The following is a 20,551-nucleotide window of genomic DNA, read 5'->3' as shown; positions in this document are numbered from 1 at the left end:
GCCCAGAGTTTTTTTTTTCCCCCGTGGTCCCAGTATAGTGGCAAGGGGTCCATGAACCATTATAATAAATCAATAAATAAATATGTAAAGAAAACACATGTTTATTTGAAATACAAACTCCCCATATCCTTGTTCACCAATTTATGAATGAAATATAAATTCCTTTTTGCTTGTAATCCACTGAGATCTTCTTTTTGGAATCCATTTTGAATCCATGTTCATTTGTAATCCACTGGAGAGCAGTTTCCCATGCTAGATACAACGGGTCTGACTTAAGTTTGTTAAATAAGTCTCTATTGATGTTGGGGAAAGTAAATAACAAGTCTGTGCAGACTGCACAAAAGCCCTAAAGGAATTGAATTTTTATTTTATTTTTTACTTATATCACACAATCAATAATATGTATTTGCAAACATTTTTATTTGTTTTATGCTGCTTGTATGATTGAAAAACATAGCTTAAATGTGTCAGATTAACTGCTAGCTGTTTTCCAGAGAGCTATAACATTGTAGCAACAACATTAATAGTATCAGTAATTGTGGCTACCTGCTGAACTCTATTGTAGTGAATAGGGAAGGCATGTGAGGGCTCAGATATTTCAAACTCACTTGATACATATATTTATATTTTTTTCCCACCAGAAAGAAGTGTAAAAGTCAATAACATTGATTTGAAATCTATCTTACTATCAGTTAAAGGTTATTATTATTTTGTATAATTTCATGCACCGTTCAATTACAGGCCGTCCATGTAACCTTGGTTTCTCATTTTGATTTGATTCCGGGGAGCTTATAGTGACAGTAGTAGAGCTCTCTCATCTTGACTACTCCCCAGTAGGCTCAGCACAGGTTTGTGTACAACCGCTGTATTCCCCTTAAATTGAAAATATGTTTAGATAAGGATTTTGCTCTGTGTTTCATTATACAACACTTACTCTGAGGTAAAATTGATATTGATGGTAGAATAAAAATGTTTTACTCGTAACTGATGTAAAATAGTTTATGTTTCAGGGGAAGAGCACACATGTAAAAGTTTTTGGGGAGTATCATACGACTAGATGGGACAGTTCTTGTGTTGCAAGTCTAGAAGGGACAGTATGTTGGCCACACACACCAAGGCCACCAAAGCTCATACAGGGGCCCAAAATGATCAGCAAGCCTGAGAATTATCCAATCAGAATCATTGGATCACTTACACACATGCTTGTTAACCCTGCAGATGACCTCTGTCTGTCTGTGCTGACAGCATTAATGAACCCCGGTGTGATCTTGTTCAATTTGGCCACTTACATATGTGGCTGTCTTTGTCTACACTGCAATATACTACTCCAACAGCAATAATAATAATAATTATTATTATTATTAATTGATATAGTGCCAGAATATTTGTAGCACTTTACAATTGGGAATATGTTGGGGGGTGGGGGGGTTCCGAAAATAAAATGGGAAGAAGCAAAAAAATCAGGAAACCAAAATCAAGCAAAGACCAAACACTCAGGAATCCGGACAATAGTTTTTAATAGATCATGCTGTAAATTCTCACGGCCTATAAAGACTCATCACCAGTACACTCACCCTTCTAACACATGCAGTTTTAAGTGTGAATTGAAGGTATCTAAGGAATTTTACTAAGAATAAAAAAAAACATATCTCAACACCACTGGTGCTATGAGTCGAGCTTAGTGCTTATGCATGATAATTAGCAGTCCCTCCGGCCATGACATTTACATGTAGCTAGTAATTATGATAATTATATAAATAATTTGCAATAACCAAAGGAAAACGCATGATTGTTTAGGCTTTGGGCATAGATATATAATAAAGTTGTAATCACGGACAGGCTAGAATAATTAAGGGCTAATCATTCTTTTAGAGCCACTGTTATGTTGCTCTTGGTTGCAAAGGTTTTCCGTCTTTGAATATTTAATTGTATTAACATGAAATTATGTCAGTGAACAGAGAAGCCTATGGACATCCGAAAGAAAAAAACAAAGGCCCTCCGCACCAGCACAAACTTAATTATTTCAATGTAATGGATTCCTATAAAAGGCAATAATTTTAAAAATATATATTGTATCCATATATATTATAATAGAATTACTCAGGTTTCTTTCCTGGATATATAGTAATTATCATGCACAAATAAAAAGAAAAAAATAATAATTATTATAATTATTATAAAAATAATAATTATAATTACTCCTATCATTAGGGATTCTGATCCAAGGGAAGTTATATTTGTGCAAGCTTATGGACCTATCATGTAGACTTAATGCAAAATGCCATGGGAATGCAGGCTGGCAATTCACTTTAAGCTTCATGTGATATCACTAGTCTCTAGTGAATTGATAGGCTGAATATTTGGTCAGTTCATAAAATGGTTGTCACCCTTACGTGTAGGTGACAGGTACACTTTAAAATACAACTATAGCAAGATAGTGATTTTTTTTTTTTTACAAATCACAAAGTATGGTGCATATGGCACAAAAGATTGTATTAGGACTGTCCTGATTCTTACACCCCCAGTAAAATGTGGCCTATCTGAATGTGGGATTGGCTTCATGATCACATAGACCTAATTTACACATCTGGGTGGAGTTTGGGCAGTTTGAGGGTGGGGCTTGGGTGGATCATGAGCAGTGCTTAGTTTTATTTCCACAATAACTGCTTTATTATGTCAGAGAATCTATGCAGGGATAGAAATGCAAGTTGTGCTACAAGCTAGTTTCTGTTTGTTTCCTTTTATTTGCTAAAGCAAACAAGGGTATAAAGAGCAACAGTATCTAATCAATACTGTTGTAAACCACATCAATTGCGCAGCTTTGTATTAAGTTACCACAGAAAAAAACATCTAAAGAAAATATAGATTTATGAGTTTAGGGTTAAAGAGCTCAAAGCCAATGTTAAGAGCTATGTAATAATGTTGAAGAAAGATAAAGGTCTTATAAAGTAGTAAGGGAAGGGGAGGAAAGTATAATTTTTTTTTTAAATGACCTACTGTTTCTATAAAAAAACATTTATAATAAAACAAAAATAAAATAAAAAGTCAGCAAAAGTGGACATTTGGGAAAACAATAGTGGTGGTTATTACATATATGCAGAATAAAATTTTCATAATGAGATATTTGTATGCATAGACTATTGAGCTGTATAAACAGTGAGTAGCTGTATGAATTAATGCACAGTACTATGTACTGTGGAATGCGGGCCAGTCTTGTTCACACAATTTATTCCAGTGCTTAATATCAGAAAACATAATTCAATAATATGCAGTCCAGGAATATACTACTAAAAGCAAAGAAACATTATTAGGCAGTGGAGCAGGGGCATAGTGCTGTTTTAACCATGTGAAAATTTACTAACGCTTTCAGGGACTGTGAATTTGGTCTCCAGGGAGCAGTTTCTCTTTTTATTACCTTGACAATTTATGCTCTGTGTTGCGTTCCACACTCCATCTTGAAAATTCCAGCCCTAGCAAATTTTGTTTCCTGTTAAGCACAAGTAGCGTGTATGTGATTTCAGCCTTTACCTTACATGAAAAATAGATTTTTTCTTTCAGACCCTGGATCTTACAGTATCACATTATTTTCTTCTACAAAGTTTTGTGTGTTAATGTATTTTTCAGAGCTATTTTTATATTGAAAATGCAATATAAAATATTTAGTTTAAAAAGAGAAAAATATATTATGTTATTTTCTACCCAGGAATAGTGTATTTTGCAAAAGCTGTTCTGAATTCATAGTTTGATTTGTATTTTATCTGTTTGATACCCGGAGGGATTGCCGCTTCATATCCAGGCCAAATTGCAATTTTTGGGATGCACCAGTTTAAATAGGAACAACTTTTATTTATTAGTTTATCAAAATAAATAAATATATACAATTATGTTTCATTTTTGATAGAACTTTCTGCTGGTAGCAAATTGCAACAAATATATTTTTATTTTGTAAGTATTACCAAGGGGGAGACAGGAAAAAAATAGGTAAAAAAACGCACTTTACCATGGTTGTTCCCAGTCGGTTACTTTCATGCAATTTGCGCAGTCCAAGTACAAAAGTTTATGGGGTATATTTACTAAACTGCGGGTTTGAAAAAGTGGAGATGTTGCCTATAGCAACCAATCAGATTCTAGCTGTCATTTTGTAGAATGTACTAAATAAATGATAACTAAAATCTCATTGGTTGTTAAAGGCAACATCTCCACTTTTTCAAACCCGCAGTTTAATAAATATACCCCTATGTCTTTGTTTAAAAAGTTCTTATTTACACTGGTGGTGTGCATCTGTATTCAGGTGCCATGCACCTAGAGTGTGCGCAAAAATCCTTGGGATGGGAGTAAAGGGAGACAGGGTCAGGGGTGGAAAGACAAAAAGGGGGGAGAGGTGGAGCCTTTTGTAAACAAATATTTTTTTAGAATGAGATTAGCAGATGACAGCCCCAATTTGAGGTCCTGCACATCAGACTTTTGTCCCAATTGCTTGGCAGTCTGGGGATGGCTGGCAAAGTTTAGCCTGGTGGGCAAGACTTGACTCAGCAGCCTATTAGGAACATTTTAAAGGGAAAAAATGCAGGTGGCCCAGTGACCCAGCCCAAGGTAGCCCACTATCCCCCTGCCCCCCAGTCCAGCACTTGGGAGGTGTGACCGGCTGATGGTTGCCCCTTTAAGGCTACATGTGCCAGCAGCAGGGTGCACAGCATTGCAGTAGCCATATGGTGTACGGCCGTCTGGACTGCAGTCACAGAGGGGGCCTGTTTGTCAGAATACATTGGATTTTGTCAGGACATAGGTATCTTGCAGTCTAGAATAAGTTAAATTGTCCCTACCTGTTGTCTACACAGATGAGGCCAGGGGCGGGCTGGGCCGGGGTGGGCAGGGGGGCATCGGGCCGCTCAGAATCACAGCTGTTAGGGCAGATTTTTACCAGCGATAAATGTGATGCGTGTGTGATGTGTGATGCGGCCGCGTCATCAATGACGCGGCCGCTTCCTGTGTCATGTGATGCGGCCGCCTGTGCACCCCCTGGGCTGACATCTGCCAGTCCGCGCCTGGATGATGCAGTCATTTTATGGAATCTAGCAATATTCATTACATTGCAGCTTTCACTTTGCTAAAAAGTAATGATGTCACTGTACAAAGAGACACACATTACTAGTGGCATACTAGAGGCATGAGGCATGAAGTGCCTCATTGATGTCACTAAGTATCTTGGTTGCATTTTCTATAGTATTGCTTAAAAAATAAAGTCTGACTGAGTGAACCAAATTTACAGTACAAATGATGCAGAGTTATGAAAGTAATGATCATCCATCAATATTTCAGCTTGAGAAGCGACTTTCATGTCTGTGTGTGAGAAGCTGATTTGGTGAGGTGCTTTATATTCACCACAGAAGAGAAGATCAGGCCTCTGGGCCCTGCGCTCAGTCAGTCAGTACTTCTTTACAAAGCTGGAAGAGACTCAAGATAAATGTTATGTCAGGTAACAGCAGACATGAGAAGAACTCATTTAAAAAGATCCAAATATACATATTTTGTATTTCATTACATTTTACAATTTATGTGGAAAAAGGGACTTTAATTAATTAATATTATGCCCTTATTGGTCATGGTACCTATGGGTCACACACAACGACAGCACATGCATCTATCTAACAGACAAGTGTGACTGGAAATGTATATATATATATATATATATATATATATATATATATATATATATATATATTGTCTTCATTCTGGGCCCTGTGGACAGTGCAGAAAACATTCATATTGAACTGTGTGTACAATATGGAAATGACACGACAGGGTCAGTATCTGGTAAAACAGAGAGGAGTCTTCCTCAATGTGCAATTTTTCACATCCCTGCATAGTAATGTAATCTCATAGTGTGTACTATTACCTACTGAAAATTTATGACCGACGTGCTCCTACCCCCGGCCTCCATTCCTCTCACAGCCCTGGCCGAAAACTGAGGGGAATGAGTGGTAAGACCAATCACAAGCCACAATCAAGAGATCGCAGGTTGTGATTGGTCCTCATACTCACAGCACCCTTCATTTAAAAGTGGTGAAGACCACTGATGTGGAAGTTCTTTATGTCAGACCTAGAGGATCCTTGTGAAAAGAAACTGTATGGAGCAGCCCGGGGCTCCGGCATGGTGCTGGAGCAAGTTAGTGAAATGATACTGTACAGTAGGTGGTGGGGCAGCTTTAGCATTTTGAAATCTATTGAGTCTATTTTGGATCTACTCAAGCACAACACTCAGGCTTGGGAGCCCAGGGATATGCTACACATATTGTAATAATAAAAAATATGGTATTGATGAACAGTATACGATTGAGAACAAGTTCCATAAAGGACTTTTATATATAGATATAGTGTCAGATGTTCAGTAATCAGTGATCAAAGGGCACTGGTGTAGCCATAACCTTAAGCTAGACACGCATGCACTGATATCGATAGCAATCACATCAATTTACCCTGATATCGGGGCACCCACTATTAATACAATAACAATATTCTGATCATAAACAATGGGATCATTATTGAACATTCTAGTCAGAAGATGATCACTAGCAGTCTGTCTGTGCGTACCTCAGTGGGATCCGGAAATGATCCAACCTCATCCAGTTTGGTTGTCCATAAGTGGGGCCAAATTCACAAGTGATGCTGACTTTTGAATGCAGACTTGGCTTGTTGTTGAGTAGTATTAACTCGACGCGAGGTGCAATGAATTGTCTCTGGAACAGTAGACGGAGACACATCGTCTTGATGTTTTGACTGAAATCTCCACTCATTTTCCCTCACCTCCTATAGAGGTGCGAAGAAAAACGAGTGGAAATTCCATACCGTATTGGCCATCAATGTGCGCAGTCGGACATGGAGGTGATGTATGGTGGCAGCTCACGGCCATTTGAATCTTCCCTTTAGAATGATAAGACAACTGTAACACAAGGGAAAGGAAGTTCTCAAGAAATTAAATTATGATCTAGTTTGAGCTGCCATAAGTAATTATGTATACAAAGGTGGCTATTGTTATTGAAACAAACAATGCAAATTCACATGCCAAGTTTTAAATTTTTCTAGATGTTATCATTGTTTAGCCACAAGTTCTGAAGTGTCTTTCTCCAAGTTGTTTTGTTCTCACAAAGAGGCAAAAGTATCGAGCTGTGGGCCCCGGTGCAGGGAGGTGGGCCCCAGGGCCCCCGGCCCTCTGCATCTGCCATGCAGCAGGCCCCATTATCTCCGTGGGCCCCTGTGCACGACACCCGACGCACCAATGGTAGTTCTGCCACTGACTTACAATAGGTTCTGCCCTACTAGTCAACTAGTGAACATGATCCATTATTGAATGTCAGTCATTGAATGGGCTGTTCCACCCTTGGTTACAAGTCTGGTTCTAAGGCAGGCCCAGTGCCGGATTAAGGGAATGGAGGCCCCTGGGCTAAGGGGGCCTCCTTTCCCCCGTGAGGACCCCCCCGTGATCCGAGCTGCACGCCCCCCGGCACTTACCTCCTTCCCCGGCGCGCTGTACGCTCTTTACTGAGGAGATCTCCTGAGAGTGAGACTCACGAGATCTCCTCAGTAAAGAGACTACAGCGCACCGGGGAAGGACTGCAGGGAAAGTGCTCAGCAGCACTGATCGCCGGGGGCGCCCCCGCCCCTGACCGATCAATACTGCTGCTGAGCACTTTCAAGGTCCCCCTGGATGCCATAGGCCCCTGGGCTGTAGCCCAGTTAGCCCTATGGTTAATCCGGCCCTGGGCAGGCCTTGTGTGTTTTAATATTACTGATAAATCTTGTGGATATGCCATTACTATAATTAATTAACTATTTTCTCTTCCTATCATATCCTTACAGCAAATGTAACTACAACTTGTGGAAATATAATGTAATTTATTTTCCTTTTGATTTTGTAAACAGTAGATTCAGCAGAGGTAGAATTCACATAAATTCTGTGCATTTTTTTCTCTCTCTCACCAACAGGACTACCCCCGGATAGCGCCGCCATTTTGGCACTACCTGCGGGTAGAAGTGAGTAATGATGAGTATTTCAAGCTCACACTTAAGTCTTCCATCTGTGTAGTTAATAATGGGAGCTGCATGCATGAGAATAAGTTACGGTTAAAAGTGTGATTTTAATTGAAACATTTTGTTTCAGTATAATTATTTAAAGGCTTCAGTTGCTACGTACCACCACTAATAAAAAAAACATTATGCTGCTCATAGAACAACTATAGCCCTTAGATTATTATAAAGCTTTGTTTCAAACAGCAAACGGCCTGATTCAGAGTGAGACGTTCACCCATTTACATAGTGCGTCGTTGCGTTTGTTTTGCACTGCGAATGCCCAGAATATGAACGTAGACAACTCTCGCTATTCAGACCTGCGACTATTTGCACTTACCACTCCTTATACCTGAAGAGGTGTAGCAGGGGAGGCAAGGGGTGTTCTAACACAGGCCATGTACGGTACGGTCGTGTTCAAGCAATTGTCTATAGACTCAGACAGGTATGATTGAAAAAGTGGTTTTATTTGTAGATAGTCAGGGGCAGGTGTAAGAAGTAGCAGATGATGATGACCAACTAGTGAATTAAAGATTTTCGAATGATTCTCAGACACTTATTTTCAGTAGTCGGTTATTAGGATTTGCAAAGCATGTTGATCATTTTTTTTGTACGCATGTTCCTGCTGTATTAGATTGGTTATGCAAGTTTAAATTATGCTTCCTAGCAATTGTGGTAACATAAGATGAATGATTTTTGTACAAGTTGGCAAGTTGGACGTAATTGTCAGAGGTGGCTGTTGTATTTCAGACGGAACTGCTGCTCATTCAGACATAGATGCATCTTCGACTCTGAATACGGCATACATACACATACACTTGCATGCAACACTTTCAATCTCAAGTTAGGCTTATGCTTGCATCCACTCTGAATCAGGCCCATAATCTGTATTATGAAATAATCTGCCAGCTATGCTGGCACAAAATATATTGAAGAGCAGAGTCAGACACATTTTGTTCTCCATCCCCAATCGATGATAATAATATTTACAAATCATTGTTACACATATTTTGGCGGTGGTGGATAAATAGCATAGACATTAACATTATCCCTGCCTTCTCTGTTAACTGTTTCTGAAAATAATGAAACTTTTTTCAAAAAGTTTTAAAGGTTGCAGAACTGTCACAGTATGTAAGAAATGCACAAATCAAGACAAGTTTAAGATGTAAAAGCCCAGATTTTTCAAATTCAGTTTCTAGAGATCAGCATGATCTTCCAGGATACTACAGGAACAGTAGAGTTTAGTGCTATGAAAGATGCACAATAATTTATTAAAAAAAAAAGAAACTTAAATAAAAATGTAAAACATGTAGCAAAACAGATCTGTTAGTAAGATAGCTGGGAGTAACTATTGGGTCATCTAGATACACCCCCCTTGTCAGAGGGCTGAGTCATTAAGGAGAGCAAAGCATAAACAAGGAATAACTTTGCACTTGGGCAAAACCATGTTGAAGGGGAGGTAGATTTAAAATGTGGGGACAGATTTATAGTTGGAGTAGGGCATGTCCTAGATCAACTTTTAGACATACTTGCCAACTCTCCCTGAATGTCAGGGAGACTCCCTGACATTGGGGTGATCTCCCTCACTCCCTGTAGAGTCTGGCATTCTCCCTGATGCTGAGCCCAGTACAAGACGTAGTTGGCTTCGTCATCTGTGGCATGATGACACATTTCAGAAATTGTGTCCTATGTCCATGTATTGATGCCTATGGAGGTGGCCATTTTCATGGAGACCAAAATGTAATCACAGACTGACAGGTAAGACAACATGACTTCAGTAATGGAGACAGAAATGTAAAAGACACTTCAGTCTATAGAGATTAATTAGCTGCTTTTCTTTAACGCATAGTTGCCTACTCTCCTGGAATATCCGGGAGACACCCGCATTTCTGAGAGACGTCCTGGGCTCCCGGGAGAGCAGGGCGGCTCCCGGTTCTCGCCCCCTCAATAGATAAGTGGTGGGACGGGGCTTAATGACGCAAATATTGCATCATCTTAGCCCCGCCCCATGCTGTAATTGGCCAAAATTGTGACATTCGTTTAGGGGTGGGGCCAAAAATGCTGCGATACGTCAAGCCTCACCCCCGCACGCCTACCTCCCCCAGGATCTTCCTGAAGCCAACGAGGAAAAGTTGGCAAGTATGCTTTTAAATTTCAGTGTAAAAGTAAAACTATGAAGTATTTGTGTGCTAGAGGAAAAAACAGTCAATATTTAACTAATTTGCACCCCTTGCATTGTAACATGGTTTGTCCCGAAGAACATTTACTCCTTTTTTTGTCTTATTCTCCTTAATGGCCCAGAGAATGTAAAAGCTTTTTAAATCTTGCTATATGGATCCACCCGATTGCAGGAGAATCCCAAGCTGCAGTCTACTAGTGTCCAGACCAATAGATCTGCAACAACTTCAGAGTTCTACAGGCTATGCAGTGTTTGAATAATATAAATAGTTGAGGCATATTGGCAATCGCAGTGGTACCTGGAGTCAAACCCCTAATATTTACAAATTTAAAAATACACTCTAGTTCCCCTTTAAGCCGGACTTATTATCATTGGTGTATTGCCCCATGAAAGAAGCAATGTTATATTTCATTTTGCTTGAAACTATGAACTAAGCTTTCATTGTAGAAGTATAGCTGAGTTTATCATAAAGATAAGCTCAGTACCGCTACAGCTCTTGTCATTTCATGCAGCAAATCAAAGGCGCAGCTTTCAAAGGCAAAAGAACAGCAAACGGTGAAAAAAATATATCGCTTTCAAACACATCTGTTACATAATACATTGTGCATTTCACAAAAACCTGAAGCTGGGTGACAAATGATAATATTATGGATCATTCTTTTTCCCCTAAACTGTGTCTGTTTTTCTTTGTCTACAGGAACATGAACAACTCAGTTATTCCTCCACAAGATCCAAAGCTCCCAGTGTTATTATCACAGGCCTCAAGCCATCCACCAAATATATATTTCACATTCGAGTCAGGACCGCTGCGGGATACAGCGGCTACAGTCATAAGTTTGAATTTGAAACCGGAGATGAAAGTAAGTTTAATTAACCGCAGTGTGCTTAATGTAAAAACATACAATATCAGATTTTAAAATGCTTATTGTTATATGACTGCATGCTAATGAAACATGCACAAGTTCAATCTGTTCTTAATTTAATTGTACAGCTTTGTTTTGCACAGTGATATGTACCCATAATAAGATGGCCAGACGCAGTTAATTTAAGGTCTGCAGCTGAACACTGCAAAGTAAAGTTTCTGATATTCAAGATTTTTCCCTTAAATATTTCTTGTAGCAGTCTACTAAGTGATTTAATGGTCTGCAGGCTCCTCATACAGAGTAGCATACAGCATCACCTTCAGGAAGAGAAGGGGTACTGCATTCCAATCTTCTCTTGGAGTGGACGTGTTTCATACGTATCTGGGGGTTGGTCCCATAGATTGTAAGCTTGCGAGCAGGGTTCTCTTACCTCTCTGTCTGTATGTATTACCCAGTATTGTTTTTAGAGATGGTCACTGACCCCCGTGTTTTGGATTCGGTTTTGGATCTGGATTACCGTCGTGTTTTGGTTTTGGTTTTGCAAAACCGTCATTGCGTATTTTGGTTTTGGTTTTGTTTGGTTTTGTTTTGCTATTTTGTTGAAAAATCAATGTTTTTGGGCCTAAAATAACCCAATTTAGTGCTCCAACTGTTTTAGAGATAAGTAATCAAATTGTAGAGGTTAATCATTAAAAAAACAGTTTAATTCATCCTTCATTTATTCTACACACAAAACAGATTGTCTTCCTCTCCATCTATGCATATTGGCAATGCAGCCATCGTCTTTGGATGTATATTACACCCTACACTTATAGTTAAATATGTAAAGAAATGGAAAAAGGCAGTTTGCTTTCTGTCTCTATAGGCCCCCCTCCACTTGTTTAAAAAAACAAAAAATTCAGCCGTTATAGACTGTACAATATTAATTAAAATGGACAAAGCCAGTTTGGTTTCTGGCTCTATAGGCCCCCCTCCACTTGTCGAAAATACAAAAAAATTCAGCCGTTATAGACTGTACAATATTAATTTAAATGGAGAATGCCAGATTGGTTTCTGTCTCTCTAGGCTCCCCTCCACTTGTATAAAATCCAAAAAAATTCAGCCGTTATAGACTGTACAATATTAAGAGAAATGGACAAAGCCAGTTTGGGATCACTCTGTCTAAGACACCCTACCCTTAAGGATAAATTGCCCAAACAGCAGCCTTTCAAGACGGTACGTGATATGGAAATGCCATAAGTCCCTTTCCTCTTTGGGGGTTGATTGCACCCTACACTTGCATAGAAAGTTTTAAAAAGATGTTATCGTCATCATCTTCAGCTTCATCCTCACCCTCATCAGTGTGTATGTCATCATCACAGACTATCAATTCATCGCCGCTTGAATCCGCCATTAGAGAACAGTCAGTGCTTGGATGTCTTGGATGGTGAAGGCCTTCCTCGTGGAAGATGTAGTTCATTTTTATAAACATCATTTTCTCCTCATTTTTGGGAAGTAACCTTCTACGGCGATCACTGACTAAGTTCCCTGCTGTGCTGAACACTCGTTCAGAGTACACACTGGAGGGTGGGCAGCTTAGGTATTGCAAAGCAAGTTTGTACATGGGTTTCCAAATGGCCTGCTTTTCTTCCCAGTAAGGAAAGGGACTGTCTGACATTTCCATATCAACTACCTCTTGAAAGTAATCCTCCACCATCCTTTGCATGTTTATACTCGTATTGGATGGAGTTATGGGCAAAGTGACACATTTTTTGGAAAAATCCTTCAAACCAGCCCAGATGTTAAATTGTTCTGATCTGCCCCCTGCGTCTTCCCTGCTTCTTTTTGGGAAATTAATTTTTTTACGAGCAGCAGCAGCTTGAGAAAGTGAAGGAGGACACGTTGTCAAGCAGAGGCCCAGTTCAGCGGCCAACTTGCTGAGCAATAGCTCCTTGCAAAAGTTCACATCTAAAGAGTAAAGACTCAATGTAGGTTTTAAATCTTGGATCAAGTACAGTGGCCAAAACGTACTGATCCGAGTTCAAGATCTTAATAACTCGAGGATCATTGTGAAGCGAATTAAGTACTTGATCGACAAGGCCAACATACTTTGCTGAATTGCTTGCTTTCAGCTCCTCCTTCATTTTCTCAAGCTGCTTTTCCAATAGTCTAATTAAAGGAATGACTTGGCTCAAACTAGCAGAGTCTGCACTCACCTCACATGTCACAACTTCAAATGGTTTCAGCACCTTGCACAGGACTGAAAGGATTCCCCACTGTGCAAGAGTGAAATACATCCCCCCTCCTTTCCCAATGTCATGGCTTGTGCAATATGCTTGGATGGCTTCGCGCTGTTCCTCCATCCACTGAAGCATGTACGGGTGGAATTCCACCGAGTTACCACCTCTTGCTTAAGTTGGTGGCAGGGCAAGTTAAACTGCTCTTGAAGCTGCTGTAATCTCCTACATGCTGTGGCTGAATGCCTGAAATGGCCTGAAATTTTACGGGCCACCGAAAGCATCTCCTGCACGTCACGGTTATTTCGTAGGAAGCTCTGTACCACCAAGTTGATGGTGTGAGCAAAACAGGGAATATGTTGGAAATCACCCAGCTGTAATGCTCGCACTATATTGTTGGCGTTATCAGAAATGACATACCCTGGGGAGAGTCCGAGTGGTATAAACCATGCATCAATCACATCTCTCAGTTTTACAAATTTTCAGCCGTATGCCTGTTAGTGAATCCGGGGATACAAAGAGTGGCCTGCCTGTGACAAATGTTACGTAGTGGTGTACATTCTGCTGCTGTTCCTGCTGGTGAAGGTGAATGACCAACCCAGTGGGCTGTCACAGTCATATAGTCTTTGGTTTGCCCACTTCCACTTGTCCACATATCTCTGGTTAAGTGGACAGTGGGCAGAATGGCATTTTTTAGCGCAATCTCTACATTTTTACACACTTTTTGGTATAGTTGTGGAATTGCTTTACGGGAGAAATGGTGTCGCAATGGAATTCTGTAACGCAGACACAAAACCTCAATTAACTGTGAAACACCAGCTGCGTTTATTGTGGAGATTGGACGCAGATCTAACACTAACATTGCAGCCATGGCATCTGTGATTCGCTTGGCGACTGGGTGACTGCTGTCATATTTGCTTCCCCTCGCAAATGATTGTTTCACAGTTAATTGCTGAAATGTAGGACTGCTCATTTTCTTGACCTGCCTCTGGGATGACGATTCACCCCCAGCAGCAGCAACAGCAGTGGCAGTGGGACTAACACTTTCTTCAGAGGAATCAATAATAGTGCAGGAGTCATCCAGCCTTAAGTGGGATGCCGGGCTAACTCCGAGCGCTACTGAGGATATTGATGAGGATGGTGTGGTGGGTGTATTTTGTAGCCGTCGGGATGTCGGTGAGCGGAGGGTCTTAGCTGATGATGGAGTGCTTGTATTTTTTTGGGAAGAACTTTCAGCTTTTCCCAACACTTTGCCATGAACTCTCGTTAAATGGCGTAACATAGACGAGGTTCCAAGATGGTTAAGGTCCCTCCCTCGACTGACTGTGGCTTGACATACACTACAATTGTTATCTAGATTTGGGTAGAAATAATTCCACACATAAGAAGTGGATTTTTTTGTTTTATGGCCAGGCATGACAATGGCCTTTTTCTTGTCACGTGCCAGAACTGCTGCCACTGGTGCAGGACTTACACAAACAACCTCATCCTCATCAACATCCTCATTAGCACCCTCGTCGCCTACACAAATCTCCCCCTCATCCTCTTCTAATTCCAAAGTGGCATCCTCAATTTGGGTATCACCGGCTACACTCGGGCTATTAAGGCACACATCAGCAGAATGCTCACGATTAGACATCCCACTGTTGGATGGACTCTCCACAGGGATTGTTGTCATTTGTGAATCAGAGCAAACATTCTCCTCTAATGCCTTACTGTTATCTTGCAGCTCGGCTTTGACGCATAACAGTAGTTGTGCACCAATTGTAGGCTGGGTAACTTTTTGGGATCTGCCACTAATAGCCAAAGGTGAAGGCCTCATTCTCTTTTTGCCACTGCATGTGTAGAATGGCATGTTTGCAAATTTTTTTTTATCAGCACTTAACTTTTGCTCAGTAACACTTCTTTTTCGCTTCAACACAGTACATTTTTTTTTGCTTTTTGTTTTTTGCACTGATTTGGAAACACTCTGTTGTTTGACATCACCTTGGCCAGATGACGTACTGGGAACACTAACATCAGGACTGGTGACAGAACCTGGTTGCTCATTCTGATCATATGTGGACTGCTTTGAATCCACTCTGAGCGCAAAGCACTTGTAGTGGTAAAAATTATTTGGTAAGATACTGCTGACAGAAATGACTTTTGACAGCCAGAAATATTTATGCACCATTAGGGGGGGCACCCCAAAAGCACTGAGTAGTGCAAAAAATTATTTGGTAGATACTGCTGACAGATATGACTTTTGACAGCCAGAAATATTTATGCACAATTATGGGGGACACCCCAAAAGCACTGAGGAGTGCTAAAAATTATTTGGTAGATACTTCTGACAGACATGACTTTTGACAGCCAGAAATATTTATGCACAATTATGGTGGACACCCCAAAAGCACTGAGGAGTGCTAAAAATTATAAAGGTGCAGAAGCTTTGGTGCCATAATACCTGCCCCATCTACTAGCAACACCCCTTCTACAGAAAACACATTTTACCCAAATCATTAATTAATCAAAAAGATATTCTTAAATGATATCTGGGTTTAATGTAACCCTCTGTGCCGCACTGCTAGCCTACCCGGTACCTATCCAAGGTTCAAAATCACCCAGGCAAATATCCAAAGTAAAATAAATAAGTTTATTTAACAAAATTGTAGCACCAAACAGCAATAAAAGTGTTTAAATATTAACCTGCAGCAAATAACACTACAGTCTAACACAGACAACATACAGGGTATACTGAAAACACCTCACCAGTATCCTAGCCACTCTCAGGGACCGCTGTCTATCCATTCAAGCTTCTCCCCCTCTCTCCTTTGAGGCTACCAGCAAGGCAGTGGTCCTGAGTCACTGTTACTCGCTTTTGGCGGACACACAGCTCCCCAAGACCTAGAGAGAGTAGATCAGGTCATAGGCAGTACTCCAGGGACCGATTGTCCCTTTCCTGTCAGGGCAGAGGCTGAGACCTCAACGCCAGCCTGACTTCAGCTATCACTGGGTAGTGAATACCCATTTGCTGTTCTCTGGAGCTTCTTTCAAAAGCCATAAATGACCTTCTCAGTAGTTTCAGGACCTGTATGATTGGTCCTTTTCTGTTACCTTTTCACAGGTAAACATACAGACAAAGGGAAAGCAGATGAGCCACTCTTGATATAATTAAGGATAGGTATTGTTCTGTGGCTATACAGCAGAATTTGTTTAAACAAGTGAGGTCACAATCCAGACGCATTACATTTAAATACACAATGCAGCCCTCTGTAATTAATGTGATGTACATTCATAAAGGACTGGTGGAAAATAATCCTTTTTCCTAGGCTGAAACAATCGACTACTCTGCAAGATAAGAAAACCATGCTGGTAGACATTTTAACTGCTTACAAATAGAATATATACAAGTTTAATTATGACTGACAAATATGGGGAACCAGAGGGCTAGAAAAAGTATATGTTTTTATAGTCCACAGTTTGTGAGAGACGAGGTGCAGACTGGTTAAGGTGATATTAAAACCTCGTTTCACCACAATACCTATGCAGTCATTAATTTAATTAGATAAAGGGCTGATTTATGGACTCACAGTGGGTTCTGAGTCATTAAGGAGAACAACGCATAAACTAGGAGTACCTTTGAACCTGGGCCAATCCATGTTTTATTGGAGTGGGAGGTAAATATGAAATGTGATGTATAAAAATAAAACTATCAAGTATTTGTGTGCTACATGAAAAAGCAGCCAGAACCTAACCTACGTGCAAAACAGTAACTAATTAAAGAAAACGTACTCCTTCCTTTTGCTTTGCTCTCCTTACACATTGCAGTAACTTATAGAAACCAATCAACAGTTCGCTTTGAGCAAGCACAAATGTTCAGGAAGGAAGCAGAGCAGCAGAGATGCCCAAAATGTCTCGTGCTTGTTGCTAAGTCACACAAACACCTACAATGAAATCCGCAGACATGTCATCTTACCATATCATACATTGAGAAAACATTTTTATGAATTATAGACGTCCAACCCGTTGCCACATGGCTTACACTACAGTTGCAGTTATAAATAAGTATTTACACAGATCACATTTACTGGAAAGAAAATTGCTAATGATCACCAGGAACTATAGTAACATTAAAATAAAATGTTAAATTTAAAAGATATCACCAACAATATGACCACTATCAGGACATGGCCACTCACCACCTCTTCTATCTACCACTGATTACATCCTTGTGTCTCTCCTGTACTATTGACAGAGAGATGGACGGAGGTACAAATACATGCGTCACAAAATTTATAATCCCAAAACTGGACAAAATAGTCCCTGCCCCAGATCCACCAAAACTCCACCCACAAATAGTCACATTAGTGTAAAACTCCACCCATGTTCATGTTAAGCCCTGCCTCTAGTGCGGTCCACAGATGGGTATAGGCTGCCTAAATAGTATTAAAGTAATTCTATCGTTTTCAAATAAACATTGCCCAAGCGATTGTGTTGTGTTTCCAAGGCGCAAAGTTATTTATTTTAGCAGATGCAAAGTTTAACAATTTAATACATGATTATAATACAGTACAGCCTATACCAAAAGATAAATGCATACCGCTGTGTTCACATGCGCTAGCTGCGCTCCCACGGGTACCAGTAAACAGTATTTCACTCCAGAATACTGTGGTCAGATTAGACTGAAGCCAGTGGGAGCACAGCAATGACTATATACATTTAGTGTTACAGAGAGAACAATGCAGATGACGGGGTTTGCTTCTATAGGTCCAGACTTCAGATGGGTCCAGTGTAAACAGGTCATAGGCTAGTTCAAACAATCCCCTCAAAGGCTGAGGGTCAACATTCCAGATGATTCTCCCGCCCAGAAACCAGTTACAACTAGTCCATTAGCATTTTACAGTTTGGTATCACTCTGACTATTTATTCCCTAACATCAATAACTAGAGTATGCAATATGCGATCTCTTCGGCGAATGAATCGGACAGCTGCTGATGAATAGGGGATTAAAATTATATCAGACATGACACATTTCCTATAACCTGAACCTTAAATAACACTGAAGTGTACATATAATCATAATATATAAAATAATAATAAACTAAATACTATCTGCTCATAAATCACTGTGGAATGGAATACATATAAATATGAAATATATATATAACTAAATGTTGTAGTGCGAGTGTGTGCGTGCGTATTTTACAGTGCGATCGCGTTATGCCACGTGTAGCGTGGCGTACTGAGTGCAATCGCACGATAAAACAATATTAACCAATATACTTTCGTTCATCCAATTATACGACTTCGACAATAGGGACAGTTGTGAGGTTTGCAAATGTTGTAACTTGTCTGGCACACAAAGGCTATTATGTCTGGTCAAATGGAAATCTATATGCGTGGTGATCGTCCTAATGTAAATATAGGGTAGAAAGTAAATAAGAGAAGCAGAGGAAGACACTGATCTCTTTTTCCACCAGCAGTCACCAAGACATAGTACATGATTCAAAACAGCCTGGTCCCACATATGGCTTGAAACGCAAGTTATTATTGAATAATATAATATTGTAATAAGAACCTTTCATATACATATATTTATACATACTTACCAACTTTTAGTTGGTGTGCTCCGGGAGATCCCGGGGGCAGGTGGGCGTGTGGGGGCGGAGCTCACCGAATTGCGTCACTTGTCCCCACCCCTAAGCAGGCAACACAATTTTACCTTATTCCAATAGGTGCGGGGCCAAGATGACACAAGAATCAGCGTCACTAAGCCCCACCCCCACTCTATTAACTAAGGATGCTGCATGCGGGAGGTTGCCCTGCTCTCCCGGGAGTCCGGGAGGACTCCCAGAAATTTGGGGGTCTCCCGGACATTCTGGGAGATAAGGCAACTAAGTATTTATAGCCTATACACCACCTATACTGGTAATAATAATTAACCATTTCAAAAAAATAATATATATAATTTATTTTCATGCAGGTGTTTGCGCAACACATTAAGTGGATCATTTTCTTTTATAATAAGGGAGCTTGCTTCTAACCAATTTAATGTGTTTATTGTATACCAAGACAATAGGATACCCCTCCCCACCCCAAAAATACATTTAAACGATTAATATCTGTTACTGTTATGGTTGCTGAGTCGCATATCAAACTGCCTATATAATATATAGGTCTCATTAAAATCAGAGCAGTACAGCAGAAATGAACAGTGTTGAGTGGTTACTTCAAGGATATTTTCCGGAACACAATTTGTGCCGCCTCAATAATTCACAATAGAATCAGATGCATCATTACTAGAAGCATTCAGATATGGCAAACCATTTTCATTTTTAAGTGATTATTAATAGTAAGTTGCAAAGCTGATGCAGGAATGGCGGACCCTCTGTGACTAGGAAGTTATTTTAAATCAATCACACAACGTAGACATTATTGTGCAGAATTTTTTTTTTATTCTGCCAGATGAAGCAATTCATAAAGCATGTATGCAAATACTTAATAGCTCTATAGGGGCCAAGTAACTGTTCAGTTAGGTGTCGTAAATAACAGCTTCCTTACATTGCATCAAACATGAAGTATTACTATTTCTAGCTGAGCATATAATTGGATAATCTACTCTAACCCAATTTCTGCAGGAAAACCTTGCAATTTCAAAACTGAGAACAGGCTAAAGTATGCAACTGACCTAACATTTATCTTAAATGTATCCTACTTTCTTTATATAGTTTGATTATGGTCTTATGGACTGGTTTCAATAAAATTGTATTACTTATTTATTTTTCTCATTTATTTATCTCATTAGTTTTTGTTGTTGTTATATCGTCCATTTCATGTTTTCTATTGTTAGAATATATCATCTTAACCAGTAGAATGTTTTATTTTTTTTATACTATTTTAGATCTATTATCATCATCGTCATTATTACATTGTATTTTGTTGTTGATCTTGTATTATTTTTATTATTATTTTTAGTATCTTATTTATTCATTGTCTAGTCATGCCTCAGAAATTGCTTTAGATTTTATTCCCTGCCTCAGCTAGGATAAAATAGGTATGTAGACAAGTACATTCGCAGAGGATATTTTGTGGGTTCTGTTAATGTAGGGAGACTGCACTGGAAAAGTATTGTGTGTGTGTGTGTGTGTGTGTGTGTGTGTGTGTGTGTATTGTGTCTTGTAGTAAGTGAGTACAAGATATTTATAGAACCCTTTCAATGATCTTACTAAAGCTAGGTACACACTACA

The 20,551-nt window shown here is 39.7% G+C and overlaps 1 protein-coding gene across 3 annotated transcripts in view; it reads left to right on the top strand.

The window, feature by feature from the left end:
* The window catches only part of LOC142139435 (ephrin type-A receptor 6), a 630,331-nt gene that overhangs the window by 439,480 nt on the left and 170,300 nt on the right, over positions 1 to 20,551 (top strand). For 2 of the 3 annotated variants that reach the window (XM_075197036.1, XM_075197034.1), the window contains exons 7-8: positions 7,984 to 8,031; positions 10,941 to 11,103. In XM_075197036.1, coding sequence (XP_075053137.1) covers positions 7,984 to 8,031; positions 10,941 to 11,103 — 211 coding nt within the window. The remainder of the gene's footprint in view (positions 1 to 7,983; positions 8,032 to 10,940; positions 11,104 to 20,551) is intronic. The other variant, XM_075197035.1, reaches the window with a different exon arrangement.

This window comes from Mixophyes fleayi, chromosome 2 (assembly GCF_038048845.1).
Source record: "Mixophyes fleayi isolate aMixFle1 chromosome 2, aMixFle1.hap1, whole genome shotgun sequence".
Taxonomy (NCBI): Eukaryota; Metazoa; Chordata; class Amphibia; order Anura; family Limnodynastidae; genus Mixophyes; species Mixophyes fleayi.
This window is presented reverse-complemented; position numbering and strand designations above follow the sequence as displayed.